The following is a 15,639-nucleotide window of genomic DNA, read 5'->3' on the forward strand; positions in this document are numbered from 1 at the left end:
CTTATAAATTTTCACTACTTTTTAATTAATAAAGTGATCATCACACCTATAAATTGTTTAAATTTGTAAATTTGTCACTGCTTAATAGCAGTAGCTACTTATAAGTAGTCAAAAATAAATAGTAATTACTTTTCAAAAAAAAATTTTTGTCCCAAAAAATAAGTTTTTAAAATTACTTTTTACAATAAGTATTTATAAAAATTTTACTTTACAATAAGTTTTTACTTACAATAAGTTTTAAAATTTTTTCTTTACATAAGCACTTATTTCAAATATGAAAACAATATTTATTTTTTAAATAGTTCCAACAAGAGCTTAGCTTACGATCCCATTATAATAATATTATCAAATTCTAGTAGGAAAAAACTTTTTAGTTTTAAAATTTTGTATTTATAATTAAAATAATTTCATACTAGTCAAAATTATTGTTTTGCGCATTGAAACATCACCACAAATACGTGCAATATGAATCATTCAACTTATTTTGAGAGAGAGTAATTATTGAGAGTAAATTCTATGAAATATAAATATATTATTAATTTTATTTGCTTAATTATGTGAATATTTTTATTAATTTATTACTTGTTTATCTATTTCTTAAAAATATAAAATTTTTATTTTAATGTAAAATTATAAATATTTAGTATTGGAGTTTTGGGGATCAAAAGAGCATCTTGTCTAAGTTTATGAATACTAGCCATAGGCACACACTATCTGTGTGCTCTATGGTTTTCTACTTTTTAATACTTTAAAAAATTATAAAAAAATAAAAAATAGTTAAATAGTATAAGGTCGTTTTAGAATTTTTGTAAATAGTTGTAAGAGTATTTTGGGATAATTATGAGTAGTTAAAGAGATAAATTTGACATAAATATAATAATATTTTGAGATAGTTGTTTATAACTAAATGAGTATTTTAGAATAATCATCGTAATTATAGGGATAAATTTGACATTTTTAAAAGAAGACACTAAAGCGAAAAATCTCTTTAGAGTATTACGGTAGTGCGCACTCTATTGGTTTTTTTTTTTTTTTTTAAATTTTAAAAAAATTATAAATAAAATAATACAAAAATAAATAGTATAAATATATTTTGGGATAGTTGTATATAGTTATAGAGATCTTTTTAAAATAATTATGAGTGGTCGTAAGGATAAATTTGACATAATTATAAGGATATTTTGAATAGTTGTAGGTAGTTAAAGAAGTATTTTGAAATAATCACCAGAAGGTATAGGGATAAATTTGTCATTTTTAAAAGATGACGTCAAATAAGGGAATCCGTTTTATAGTAGTATAGATTAGAAATTGTAGATAGTTATAGGGTTGGGGATAATTATGAGTAGTTATAGGGATAAATTTTTACATAAATAAGAGTATTTGGGATAATTGTGAGTGGTTAAATGTGTAATTTAGAATAATTATTAGTATTTATCATAATAAATTTTTTTATTTTTAAAATAAAATATCAAAATTCCGTTCATAGTATTAGGGATTAGAGAAAGACTATAAATTATAAAATTTTATTAAAAATTATTTTTATTTCATTTAAGTTTTCCAATTATAAATTTTAATGAAAATAAAAAATCCAAAAAATAAAATCACACGCTTGTGTGAAGTTGCGTAGTTGGTTGGGGACTGGGGTTTCTTTCGCCCTCAGTGCAGATTTGAGTGAGCGGAGGTTCGAGTGTCCTGGTTTTGCAATTTAGCAACGAGCGGAGAAGCAGCTCCTACCCAGCCGAAGCGACTGATCTCTGGACGCATTTTCCCCGGATTCCTACGAGATTTCCGGTCATTAGATCGTCTGCGGTGAGTTCTGAACTTTTCGCAGCAGAAACTTGTTGGTTTTCCGGTGGATATGTTGGTGGTTCCTTACTCATGGCCTAGGGTAGTTTATTGCTTTCCTAGCTCGATCTGGGTTGTCTAGTGAAATCCCATTTCCTGGCCGAGGGGATGTTGCGCACTTGCGCTGTTTGCTGATGCTTTGTTCTTAACCTCGAATCACGTTCAGTTTATTTCAATCGTTATTTTTCGGAGTCTATAATTGTCTGATTTTTAGAGTTCAAAGCTGGAGAAGTGAATGTTGGGTTGATAGTTGATAATAAAGTATGACCACAAACTGCGACAGAAATAATTTACCATTAATTTCTTTTGGCGTGGTCAAATTTAAGAACCAGTGTTCTTAAGCAACGGAGTAGAGACGTAATGTGTGTTGGGTCATATCGGAGATTGCAGCCCAAACTCAAATTTTTTTTTTTGTTTTTACGTTGGGTCATATTGGAGATTGCAGCCCAAACTCAAATTTGTTTTTTTGTTTTTTTTGTTGATTCTTGTAGAACTGTAATTGTACTTTATAGTTTTTAGGTATGTAACTGAACTTGCTAACATAGAATCTAGAGTATTTTACAATTTCTTTTGAATTAGAAGAGTTTTAAATTTTTGTTGTGAATGAGTTTTTGAATAATTGGATGGTGTTTAGTAATTAAGTAGGTGGCTTTTGAATCTCAAATTAGGCTTCCAGAAAGGCCTTCCTTCCACCCTCCTCTGATCTTGCTATAAGGAGGAAACTGGTGAACTGGCCTAGACTCCCCCCACCCCCTCTTTCTTTTTTATTCTCATCTTAAGCCAATTATAAAGAATTAAAAAATGGTTACGTTCAATTTGTGCTTTGTTTGTTTGTATGAGCTGTTTGCACTTTGATAAAGATGAAAATTCCAGGAAAATTTTAAGCTGTTTATACTTTGTAAAGACGAAAAACTGGGGGAAAACTTCATGGAAGCAGTGTTAATGGTACGTTTCTGTGAGTTTTCAAATGGATGGTTAATTAGTTTTCTTGCATATATCTTTCCTCCCAGAGTCTCTGGTTTAAATGTTTATTTTTCTTTCTCCTTCTCCTGCTTAGCCACAGAGAATATTTTCAACAACTTTTCAAGGCTTCCATGCCTCATTACTTGAACCATAATTGGGCCCTTTAAACTTGAGCATCCTCTCATTGTTGTAGATTTGTTTTTTTTTTTGTTCAACCTTTTCTTTCTGGTTTTATGTGCACATGTGATGCTTCTGGGGTATCAGGATATCAAATTTAATCTAGGGATTTTTTTTTTTCCACTTGAAAATGAAATCTGGGAAAGCCAGACTATAAACTTTGGTGGATGAAATGTATCAGTGGTGTGGATGGTTTGTGTTAAATGAATCGCTAGAGTTGTGGGACTTGAATGATGCATTTAAATTTTCAATTTTACTAGAAGTTAGCAACCATAAATGATGCTATAGTATTTTTCATGCACATTTCATTCTTCTTAGTCTGTGGTTTTGAGGGTAAATTTAACAGAATGGCCACTGAACTTTTAACTTAATTTCTTTGCCATTGCTAAACTTTAAAAAGTTCCATTGAGGTTGCTACACTTTTTACACCATGTCAAGGTCCATCATTCCATCCAGTTCTAAGATGTTTCTATTAATATTGAATGTGGAGGAAATTTTTGCATGCGTCGTACTTCTGGGACCCATCTAGGCTAACAGTGGGTGCAATGCCGACCCCATCCTTGTTTATTAGAAAACAAAAGTCAAGGTCACTCATGTCCCCTTAAATGTCATACCCCTGGATGGCGGTGAGTGAAGTCTGTGTCTGCAATGGCGATGGCTTCAAATTTCTTTGCAGGTACTTTTTTGCCCTCCTTGTGCTTCTCCACTACCCTTGACTCCATATGTGACCGTACTGCTCGGATACAAAGCTGCCATTGAAGTTTCAACACCCCCATACTTCTGGAAATCCTCCCTTGGCATTCTTATCGCTGGAGTTCTCACCATTGGAATTGCCAGAGAATCCATCATCAGAGAAGGGGAAGAGGATACGGTTGTAGCAGGAGGTTGTGCAAAGAAGGGATGTGGGCAGAGGTTGCAGCTTCTGCCTGGAGCAGTGGAGAAGGGATATGGCTCATTTTGCTTTTTCCTGAATGGATAGCTCTGATTGGGTTCTTCCTTGTGAATACAACCCATTAGATCACAAACTAAAAAGCTCCTGTGCCTTGAAAAGATATGCACCTAATTGAATCATTATAAACGCCGTCCTTTTTAAAGTGAGTGTAACCTAATTGCCACCAACAGTAAAATATCTTGCGTTTCCATTCCACTCTTCAATTAAGGAGAAAATTTGGATTGTGGGTCCAACTCTTGGGATGTGTTGGGGGATATTTCTTATGTGCCCCCTTCTCCACTTGAAGGTCTAGAGGATGCTTCAATCTCTGAAGAGGGGGACTTGGGTGAGAATTTGGTTCTGTATGATCAGCGTAAGGATGGGATACTACCTATTTCTGTGGAGAAGATTAGTGAGCAGAATGTTGCTGTGAGCAATCAGCGTAAGGACGGGATACTACCCGCTCCTATCGAGAAAATTAGTGAGCAGGATGTTGCTGTTTAAAATTTTTTGGAAAGAATGGATTGTGGAGGTTGATTATGGTGGGAATGAAGTTCAATTTATGGAGTTAAAAGTAAATCAAATAAAGTTCAGTAGGAATTAGCAAGGCTTCAAAGCTCTATCAATTATGAATGGAAGGGTTTAAAGAGGGGTTCCTAATTAGGGTTTGTTTGGTTTTTTATTTGTTTTTATTTATTAATTTATTTCTATTTCTTTTTTTTTTTTTTTTTTTGGCTTTGGGGATCTCTTGTCCTCCCCTAGCATGTAACTTTTTCTATTCTCTTTCTTGATATATTTCTTTTGCTATAAAAAAAAAAAAAAAAAACCACACTTCATACTATAAGCTTCTGACTAAACAATATACAAATTACCTGGATGAGTGTCTGGTTACTAATCGATTTTCAGCATGCATCAATCATCACCAGGTGGAAGTTCAGTCTGAACTTGACATACAAGCTGTCCTAATCTTTTCCTGCTTTGGTTTGCCAATATTGTTGCTTGTCTGCTATCTATATTCAACCATTTTCGAAATTGAGCCCACAATATTCAATTTTATTGCTAAATTTGGTGTAAAATGTAGTTTGCATGAGAAGTCCAAACACCAGATTCATATCTCAAAGAGACAGAAAAACTCTCCTCATGCAGTCCCTTTTGATTCTCTTCTAACTGATGAAACATGCTAACCAGTAGATTGTATCTTGTTGTAGCACTATAAGTTGTGATGGGATTGCAGTAGTTAGATTGACAGAGATGTGCTTGGTATTGGAGATGAGTTGGCTTGTTTGTTTGTATGAGCGGTTTGCACTTTGATAAATATGAGAACAAGGGTGATGCGGGGCAGCATCCATGATCTGTGGCCATGAGAGATGGAGGGGGAAGAAAAGGGGAAGAAGGAAGAGGGAAGAGAGGAGATACAAGAAGGAAACACACATTCACTTACTCAATTCAAATTCAATAAGCACCTATAACATGGCTTTGACACATCACAAGAAAGTCTCTAGCACATGAATTTACACATTTACATTATAAACATACCCTTAGAAATACACATATATTTCAAACAAGCCCCCAACATTCATAATCCTAATACAAGCAAACTAAATGCACATAATTAAACAACTAACTAAGTGCATTTGGGTTTAGGACCCAATAAATTATTTGACCGTATTCTTCAGCTTAGACCTCCAAATTGGGTCGAAATGATTCATCCAACCGCTTCTGTCCTAAATCAATTCCCTCCTTCCAAAAAGAACTTGACTTGGAGTTGGGGAAAGTACCAAGGAGTCGATCACCATGAATAGAATCATCTCATTTCATAAGAAAGGAACCGGTGGTACTCTTCAGCTTGGTTATTTGGAGAGCTCATGAGATGGCATCAATTTATACTTCTTGAGAATTGTCATATCCATCATGCTTAACCTTCCTAATCAAAGAACCATGGATGGGCCAAAAGGATATGATAAATTTTGAGAGGAACGATATCACATTTCACTGTCTCCACAATGGAACCAATCTTGAAGGTAAGTAAGCAACGAACAGGGACCTTCAAGTTGGTATTGTTCGCCTAAGCAAATTTGTATGGTTTGAGATGAGGCTCAACTTTCAGATTTAACTTCTTCACAGCTTATTCCGAAACTACGTTTGTACGACTATCAGGATCAATAACCAAAGTACAAAGCGGCTTTTGGCATATCAACTAAGTTTGAAAGATGTTGGTCCACCTCCAGCCTTCTTCAACCTTGTGAGAAGAGAGCATATTTCGGAGCACTAAACAGATTTTCACATTGCCATCATGATGCAGGGGCAGCATCATGAATTTGCAGCCTTGGGAGAGGATTAGAGAGATTGAAGAGAAGGAAGGGGAAGAGAGGAGAGAGGAGATACAAGGGGTAAAACTTATGTTCAATTCTCAAATTCAAATTCAACAACTGCCTACAACATGGCTTTCACACTATTTATATTAAAGCCTGTAAGACATGAAATTACACATACCCCTAACATTACATGAAAGTACAAGCAAACCCCTAAATTACACAAATATTACAAACACCCCTCAAATGCACATAATCATATACTAATTCACACTAAACATGTAATAAACTATTAACTATATAGTCTAAACCCATCATCATCAATCCAATTCTTCTTAAGTGTTCTCGAACAAGGATCTTCCCAAGGCCTTGCTTCTTGTATTATATCACATCATCATCTAAGTCACTTGGAATTTATGTTTCAGCAATCAGCATCAACTACTTGAGTGCCATCATTGTCATCATCTTCTTTTCCCACAACTTGGTTAGGACATTGTGTAGCTCGATGTCCAAAACCTTGAGATTTGAAGTTTTAAGTGATGGTTGACTCTTAGAAGTTGTTCCGGAATGCTTAGGAGTCTAAGGGGTACTAGTTTAAACTCCTTTACCCAATTTCTGTCTTCTCTTGTACAACTCCACTAGTACTCTTCTCAAATCGAAGGGCTAATGTAGCTCTAGGAGGATTCTGTTGCATATTGTCCTCAATCTGAGTGGCAACTTTTGCTGCATCCTCAAATGTAATGAGATGACATGCGGCAAGTTTGGAGGCAATAACCGGCTTCAATCCTTTCCTATACAAAGCTCTCATCACATCCTTGTTCAATTCTATGTCAGCATGAGTAGCCAAAAGATATTACCTACTAGTGTACTATGTCATTGTTGTTTCTTCTTGGTTCAAATCAAAGAGTTGTAGAGAAACACGTTGCTGGTAATTGGGAGGCACAAATTGCTCCTCCATAGCTCGCTTCATCTCATCCCACATTGTAATCTCACCAAATCTCCTCCTAAAGATTTGTTGTTTAAGCCACCAAATTCAAGCAGTTCCCTTCAATTTTGATTCATCCAAGTACAACTTTCTAGCCTTATTCAAGTCAATACCATTGGAAATAGTACTCCAAAGAATACACCCAATCATCAAATTCATTTGGAGAACCATCACCTTTAAAATTTGAGACTTTTAGTTTAATTTCCTTAAATGATTATTTCAGCCTTCACACAACTCAAAAGTATGAGGGAGAGCAGCTATACCACCATCTCGTTTGGTTGGAAAATCCATGGGCCTTTTATCCAAGGCTGCAACTTCAATTGTTAGCCTATTCAAAGCATTGGTAATGATCTCCATAGCATTTCCAATGCTGTACCCTACCGGATAACAATTCCATCTTTGTGTACCATTCAATATTGGTTACCGTGATGCAATCATATATCACCAAGGATTCTTCAACAATTTGCTAACAATCCTCAATTATTCATGCCCACTAACTTCATTTTCAATTTCTTTAGAACAATCTTCAAGTAAAACAAACCCTTATAAACAACTTACAAATGGCAGCAAATGTCTGCAATTTGGTCTGATTCTTGATGTTGGCAAGAAAATTTCTAGCCTTCCAAATCATTATCATGTTCGCTCGCAAATATCATGTCCACAAATCAAAATATCCCCTTGCAGGTCAATATTGTGGATAAAACCCAAAATATCATGGCTAGCGGAATTTTTGCGAATCTGGAAGCAGGAGAAGAGTTGGGCACATTCTCACTTGCAGATGTCAGCAGGGCGTGTGCGCTGCTGGCAAGGTTCCTTCAGTTGGGGTGAAGGGAGATCAAGGGAAGGTGATTGATCTGGTGTTGGTGGTGTGATGAGAAAAGGGCAAGAAGCTAGGGATTTTGAGGGGCTGACGGCTGGGAATGTTTGGCCCATATGCGGGAGTCTGGTTGTCGGACGGTGAAGAAATTTGAGGGCCTAGGGTTTCGGAGGGTTCTGCTTTTGATAGTATGAGAGTTGTTGAGAAGAACTTCAAGGGAAGGGCGTTAAAAAAAAAATTCGACATGACTGGAATTTTTGGAAAAATTCAGAATTGCTTTTTGTTTTGTTATGTTTTGTTTTTTCTTTTTCAACTGAAATCAGGGCAGAGAAGATCGCTGAAGGGAATGAAATCTGGGATTGAGTTTAGATTAACGGAGAGAGAGAGAGAGAGAGAGAAGAAGAAGAAGAAGAAAAAGAAGAAGAAGAAGAAGAGAGAAAGGAGAAGGCGTGGGAATTGAAATGGAAGAATGGAGATTGTTGTTGGGTTTTGATACCAAATGATGCAGGGGCAGTATCAATGATCTGACAGCCATGAGAGATAGAAGAGAGAAAAGGGGAAGAAGGAAGAAGGAAGCAGGAAGAGAGGAGAGAGGAGATACAAGGGGAAAACACGCATTCACTTTCTCAATTCAAGTTCAACAACCACCTACAGTGTGGCTTTTACACACTATTTATGAGAAAGCCTCCAACACATGAATTACACCTATACCTCTAAAACTACATTACATCATAAACATAACCCTATAATGCACAAATATTACAAACAAGTTTGCAACATACATAATCCTAATGCAAGCAAACTAAACACGCATATTTAAACAACTAACTAAGTGCATTTGGATTTAGGACCCAATAAACCATTGACCCTATTCTTCGACATAGGCCTCCAAATTGGGTCGAAGTATCCATTCAAATATCCAATTCTTGTCCTACATCATTGGGGGAATGCTTTTAGTGGGCTGTACTTTAATAAAGATGAAAATACTAGGGGAAAATGTCATTTAAACAGTGTTAATGCCAGATTTCTTCAAATGGATGGTCAACTAGTTTTCTTGCATATATCATTCCTCCCAATCTGTGGTTTAGATGTTATTTTTCCCCCTTCTCCTGTTTAGTCCAGACGATATTTCAACAAATTTTCAGATTTAAATGCTTTTATGCCTCATCCCCCCCAACTATCATTGGGCCTTTTAAACTTGAGCACCCATGCTCTGTCATTGTTGTATTTTTCCTTACTGTTTGGGGCATGGAAAATAAATAATATTGAGCTCTCGCCATGGGTGTGTGAGTGTGTGCTTCCTTGTTATACTTCTTGAATGTATTTATTAAGGGTCACAGAAAGATGGAAGTTTGGTTAGGAGAAAATATTTGATTGTCAGAAACCAGAAAAGATCTAACCTTTTATTTTAACCCCAAAAAAATAAAAAATAAAAAAAATTCTAGAACCAAGGGGTCAAGGATAAGATGATGTAAGATGTGAGATATACCCTAGAAAGAAATGAGGAAAGAGAAATCAAAATATTAATAACAGAAGTATGAGTACTCACACCTTCTAGAGTCAACCATCTAAATTCATTGATTTAAAATTGAGCCCACAAAATTCAATTCTAATGCTAGCTTTGGTGGAAAATGTAGTTGGCATGAGAAATAAGTCCAAACTCATGGCTCAAAGAGGCAGAAAGATTTCCCTCTTGGTACCATGCAGTCCCTTTGATTCTTTTAAGGATTGATGGAACATGCTAACCAATAGGTAGTATATGTGCTAGCACAATTTGTGATGAGACTGCAGTAGTGAGATTGACAGAGCTGTGCTTGGTGTGTCAGATAAGTTGGCTTGAATTTGTCTGCCTTGATTCTCAATGAAAATTAATTCTTGAGTCTTGATGTACACACAGGTAGCATGGATGGACTGATTGATCATTTTAGGAAATTAGCCCTCCACAGTCAAAAGATGCTCTTTTGTTGGGACTTTGAAGAGCCCATTCTAGAACAGAGACACCTCACAAGCCACATGTTATTTTCTTTACTCCCAAGTTCTCTTCATCGACAGCCATGGAGGCCTGACAAGAGGATGGGTCGAATAATCTTGTACTGGAGTATCTCAGGCTTCATCAGAGGTACCTCCACCTTTTCTGTTCTGGGTTCAGAGAAAAGTAGGTTTTTGGTTGGCTCATCAACCTGTGTTGAACTTTTCCTGTGCGGATCATGGTGATGGCCCTGATGGGCTGTTTTGCGGAAACAGATTTTGGTGGGGTTGATCCAGTTGCCTACAACTTGCGTTCGTGATACTTTTGTAGGTGATGCTGGTGATACCAGAGGTCCTGCATTTCGGCACTGTTTTTAGTCCAAGCTTGGAATGCCAGGGACAGATGGGTCAAAGAATGAAGAGGTGGTTGGGATCAAAGTTCAAAGAGACAGTTTGGATCCTAGGAGTGCTGTGTGCATGTAAATTTTTTCACGTTTAAATTGGATGGCACAATTTTAAAAATGCAACGACCTGTATAAAACTTTTTAAAGTTTAGTGACTGCAATAGAATTAAGTTAACAGTTCATTGACTACCAGTGAAATTTACCGGTGGTTTAAGTGTTATGCTTACATTTTTAGCCATGAATGATATTTAACTGATGCTTTTGGTTTATGTTTTGTCATGATATGCAATCATTTGCCCTTTTGACCCTTTAAGCTTTGGGCCTCTTTTTCTTGTTGATATTTCTGTTTTATTTTTTCCCCATTTGTTCATGTTTTTATGTGCATTGTAAAATGAAATCAAGGAAGAGGGGGAAGTAGACTTTGTTGGATCAAGTGTGTCGGTGATGTGGACTTCTTGTAGTAAATAAATTACTGAAATTGTGTGACTGAATGATGCATGGGAATTATCAATTTTTATAGAAAAGCATCAGCAACACACACACACACACACACACACACACACACACACACAGAAATCCACTTCTGTTCATTATTGAAGGCTCAGGAGTTTTTTTATTGGTGAAAGTATTGCTTTAATGTACCATGTGTTAATGGCTGGAGATCATAACTTTTTTTTTTTTGGGTACAGTGAACCTGTCCTAAATCTAATTAGCCCCAGTGTTGAATAATGCCTAATATTTTCTTTTATGTGGATGTACTAATTGCATGGGTTTCCTGTTCCTGAAAAAGTAACTTAACTTTGCTTGATGCAGATGTCACTGTTCCTTGGTAATCTGTCATCCCGCATTCGCAGAGATGAACTTGAACGCATTTTTTGGAGATTTGGACGATGTAGGGTGCAGCTGAAAGATGGATATGGGTTTGCAGTATATGAATTTCCACCAAATGCAGATAAAGCACTCAGAGCACTTCGTGGCAAGAACATATGCGGGGAGCCGGTTACTCTTTCATGGTCAAACAAACAGCCTAGGCCCTTTCAGAGATTTGCAAGAGGTGCTAGATCCTATGAGCCACAATATGTGAGGAGCACTGGTAGAGGAGAAGGTTATGTTGATCGGAAATTGGGTCCAGGTGGCCGACGAGATGACAAAGTGGGTATCAAGCAGCCAGATAGTGATGATGGGAGGCTTATTTCTGCCGACATGATTGATGAAGAGGTAAGATATCATCAAAACAAAGTTAAAGATTATATCAGTGAAAAACATCATGATGTTGCGAAGGATTATCTGGATGAAGTTGGCAATGTTGATCTCAACCTGGCGGACAATGATAGGTGGGGTCAACAGGTAGGTGAGCCATCAATTAGCAATGGGGTTGAAAATGGAATGGAATTTGACCGATATGATCCTTATCATAGTCATGAAAAGAGAGATGAAAATGAAAATGATCAGATTATTTATTCTGGTGGTTCTCCTAATTTAGAACGCCCTCAAGAGAGAACGGGTGAAGAGGAGACTGGTGTGGTAAATTTGAGCGGTCCTGATAATCGAAAACCCCAACGAGCTTGCTATATTTGTGGAGAATCAGGTCACAAAATGCGTAATTGTCCCCGAGATAATGCTTCTCGGAGAAAGAAATTTACCAGGTTTGATCGTAGGCAAGATGATGAACTCAACTTTAGAGGCAGAGGTGATGGTGAGCTCGAGAGATTTCACTCCACTTCACGGGGTGGGCTGCCATTGAGTAGGAATGCTGTACCAGTGAGGCAATCTCGAAATGATAGGAAGGCATCTGGTTCAGGAAAGCATCAAAGGTTGTTTAGGAGTGGTGGTTCCCTTGGGATAAAGGAAAGTTACAAGGCTGCAAGAAAGGACTCTGGACGAAAGAAGCGAAGTAGGCGGGAAAATGGAACTCCAAAAAGACCTCACGCAAAGAAGCCAAGGAGATCAGCTTCATCATCTTCTCTTTCTGATTATCCTGCATCTAGATCACACTCACATTCACAGTCCTCAAGGTCTATGTCAAGGTCTATTTCTCATTCTAGATCAAGATCAATATCCTCCAGAACAGGTTCTTCACCTGCTAATTCCAGGTCCAGTTCAATGTCACACTATTCAAGGTCTCAGAGTTTTAAGTCCAGGTCAAAATCAAGCTCTCCTACTTCATTGTCTTTATCTGTATCACTGGGACGACCTTTATTATCTTCTCCAAATAAGGTGCCCCTAAATCTGAAAGACTCTTCTGACAATGATACTACTCCGGAATCGAAGGAAGTCTTGCTTGAACAGCGACAACCAGTAGAACCTAATGCAGCACCAGAGAATTCTAAAATTGAAAATTCAATGATGATGGCAAAAAATGAAAATGCAATGTCATCCTTTAAAGTAGAGTATAACATGGATAAGGACCATCCTCTTCAGAATGATGTTAACAATATTTGTGCTGCGTCAATGATATTGTATGAAGGACATGATGCATCTCCACCTTTCCTAGGGAAAGATGCTTTTATTGCTGGGAGTTTATCTCCACAGAGTATGAAGGAAAAAAAAGAACTCAAAGATTCTAGTGACATGGCAATGGAACAAATTCCAACTAGAAAGCTTGATTCAGTAGTCCCCTTGAGCTCCTGCATTCGCAATTCAACAATCATATCCTCAGAGGAGATGTACATGGTTGTGAAACACTATGGTCTGGAACACCCTGAAGAAAATGGAAGGCATTTAGCTGTGGAGAATTACTTTGGTTCTGCTCGCATGTGGCCTTGGGAGATCATTTATTATAGGAGGCTGAAAAAGGGTCCTTTATCTGTTGAGAACTATGCCCGGCGGATTGCTCAGAATAGAGAATTTGGTATTGTTGACAAGTATGTCAGAAGCAGCAGTGGGTGGGGAGAACTGGGTCAAGACAACTGTTGAAGGGTTTCTTGACTTGATTTCTGATCCTATACTTTGTTCCCATAGAACTCAACTTGTTTTGTATCCTTTTTTTTTTGGTTTTCCTTTTGATAATATTGATTTTCTTGGACTTCTCATGCACGTTTCTGGCAGATTTCTTGTAGTGAAGCTTTGAAAAGATGGATTTGCAAAACATGTTGCATTTGTTTTTTGGTCTTATGCATAATTGGTGGACTTGTATAAGCTTGTTCTCCTCTTCCCTCTTGAACAGTGTAGTTTGCTACAGAAAAGGAGGGCAAACTCACCCTATAAACTATTTCAGGCCATTCAGTTTTCTAGCTTTACTCCAAGTATTTGTCCCTTTCTTGTAGGGCACTTTTACCAAAGTACCATCATAGTTTCACGCAACTACACAGCTAGAGTTTGCTTTTCCCTCTTTTTTTTTTAATTAGTCCTCGCTTTTTATTAGATTAGTCAAAACCCAAGTTTTTTAAATGTGTTACTGGATGAGATGGTCAGTTCAACACAGATTTGCTTAAAAGCTGTGGGGGAGTGTTCTTTAGAAACCATAGGCAAGAAGTAGACAAGCTACACCGACAGTAGCAGCCTATGTCATGTATGATCTCTCTCCCTCTCCCTCTTCCTGAATTAGTTCGTCTGAAGATTCTTCTCCCCTTTCAACATGATTTAACATTGCATTTGTTTAATTTTGTGACTTAGGCTTGGAGAACAACCAGCAGAAGATCTTGCACTCCATGTGGAATTGGCATGCAAAATGTTGAATGAACTTCTTGATGTGCCTTCACGCGTGAAGGCTGGCATTAATCATGACATTGACACAGTAGAAATCCATCGAAGAGAATTTGATGACCTTGTCAATGTAAACTCACTTTTTACAATGGCTGTGTTTGTTGGCTTATCGTTTGCTTCCCCAGGCCAGTTGCACAGCCTGGAAAACTGATCTGTCTGCTACCCAGCCCCAGGGATGGCCAGGAGGCTCATTATATTTGAGGTGATTTTCTTCACCTGCTTCCTCTTATCGAGTAGCCAAGACCCTAAAGGTCCTACTCGATATCAACCAATGCAAATATTTCAGAGATTGGCAGTCCATGCGTTGGAGGGGCTGTATACTGCCCTTATCGTTGATGGCCTCGTTCCTGGGGATTGTGTTTTGGACACTTACCATGATTAATTTCGTCCAGATAAGGTTGGAAAAGCTGTCTTGTGGGAGTGTGCACGCCGTGCAAGCGGTGGCACCACCTCTCTGCAATTGTTTTGCTTGCTCTAGCCATCTATGTACCCTCTTCAGTGAATGCTATATGGATTCCTGTGAAGCATGTCCAATCAAAGAGGAAGACCAGCTCGACACAGAAATCTGGGGGATAATTTCTGCGCAGCGTCTATGTTGGCAAAAAATAATCAGAGAAATGTGTGTCCTTGCGCTTCCATGCATACTTGGATATGTTTGTATTCCTGTGTTAAACAGGTCTATATGTTAGCTTCAGCGTACGGCAGGCATGTGTTTGTCTACTGGTGTCTGGTTGTATATCTTCTTAGTTCCTAGTTTTTAATAATAATAATAATAATAATAATTATATGTTTTTAATTCTGAGATTGCAGGACAATCATTCTGCTAGAAGCAAGATATTGTTTCAACTTGTGTAGGAGTTTGAAATTTGAATTGGAAATATATGGAAAGACTTATTTATTACTTTTGAGCTTGACTCAATTGCATTACTTCAGATGATTTTGTTGGAAAAAAAATTTGGACGATGAATTTCCAAGCCCAGAATACTTGAAAATAAATGAGATAATAAAATAAAGTAGGTAAAATGATACTGAGAATTTTTATGTGGAAAACCTGTTAAAGGGAAAAACCATGGGATTATAGTTCACTTCAAACTTTCACTATAATAATAATGTGAATACAAACTCCACCTTAAGGTGGATATCACTCACAATACAAAAATATGTATTTTTCAATTTGTGGACAACAACCTTCACAAATTGGTCCCCTCTATTTTCTTAAAAGAGTATTACTCTTAGTTTTTTTGATTTTTTTTTTGTTGTCTACATGCAAAAGCTTGTGCTTTTACCAACAAAAACAACTCTCCTACCCCTAGTTGTGCTTCAACAATTGCAGAAAGAAATATTAGTGGGCTGCATGTATGTCAAAATTAAGCAGTTGGGAGGTTGCATGATTGTCAACTTTTCTCACATGGAGGGACCCATCAAATCTTGCCCTCTTGACTATGTGGAGGGTTCCATAAGTCCTGCAGTAGTTTTGCAAATTTTCAATTTTTGTCTAGGTAGAGATTTTGTTATCATATTAGATCCGTTGT

At 37.1% G+C, this 15,639-nt stretch overlaps 1 protein-coding gene across 1 annotated transcript; it reads left to right on the plus strand.

Annotated features, from left to right (window-relative positions):
- The first annotated feature begins 1,597 nt into the window (after positions 1-1,597).
- Positions 1,598-15,008, plus strand: LOC131160140 (uncharacterized). The gene is made up of 3 exons (XM_058115503.1): positions 1,598-1,809; positions 11,216-13,913; positions 14,018-15,008. The coding sequence occupies exon 2, from the start codon at positions 11,216-11,218 to the stop codon at positions 13,316-13,318; it is 2,103 nt and encodes a 700-aa protein (XP_057971486.1). The 5' UTR covers positions 1,598-1,809; the 3' UTR covers positions 13,319-13,913; positions 14,018-15,008.
- The last annotated feature ends 631 nt before the right edge of the window (positions 15,009-15,639 follow it).

This window comes from Malania oleifera, chromosome 1, assembly GCF_029873635.1.
Source record: "Malania oleifera isolate guangnan ecotype guangnan chromosome 1, ASM2987363v1, whole genome shotgun sequence".
In the NCBI taxonomy this organism is placed as follows: Eukaryota; Viridiplantae; Streptophyta; class Magnoliopsida; order Santalales; family Ximeniaceae; genus Malania; species Malania oleifera.

Coding starts and splice junctions, on each gene's coding strand:
- LOC131160140 (XM_058115503.1), top strand. CDS start 11,216: ATGTCACTGTTCCTTGGTAATCTGTCATCCCGCATTCGCAGAGATGAA.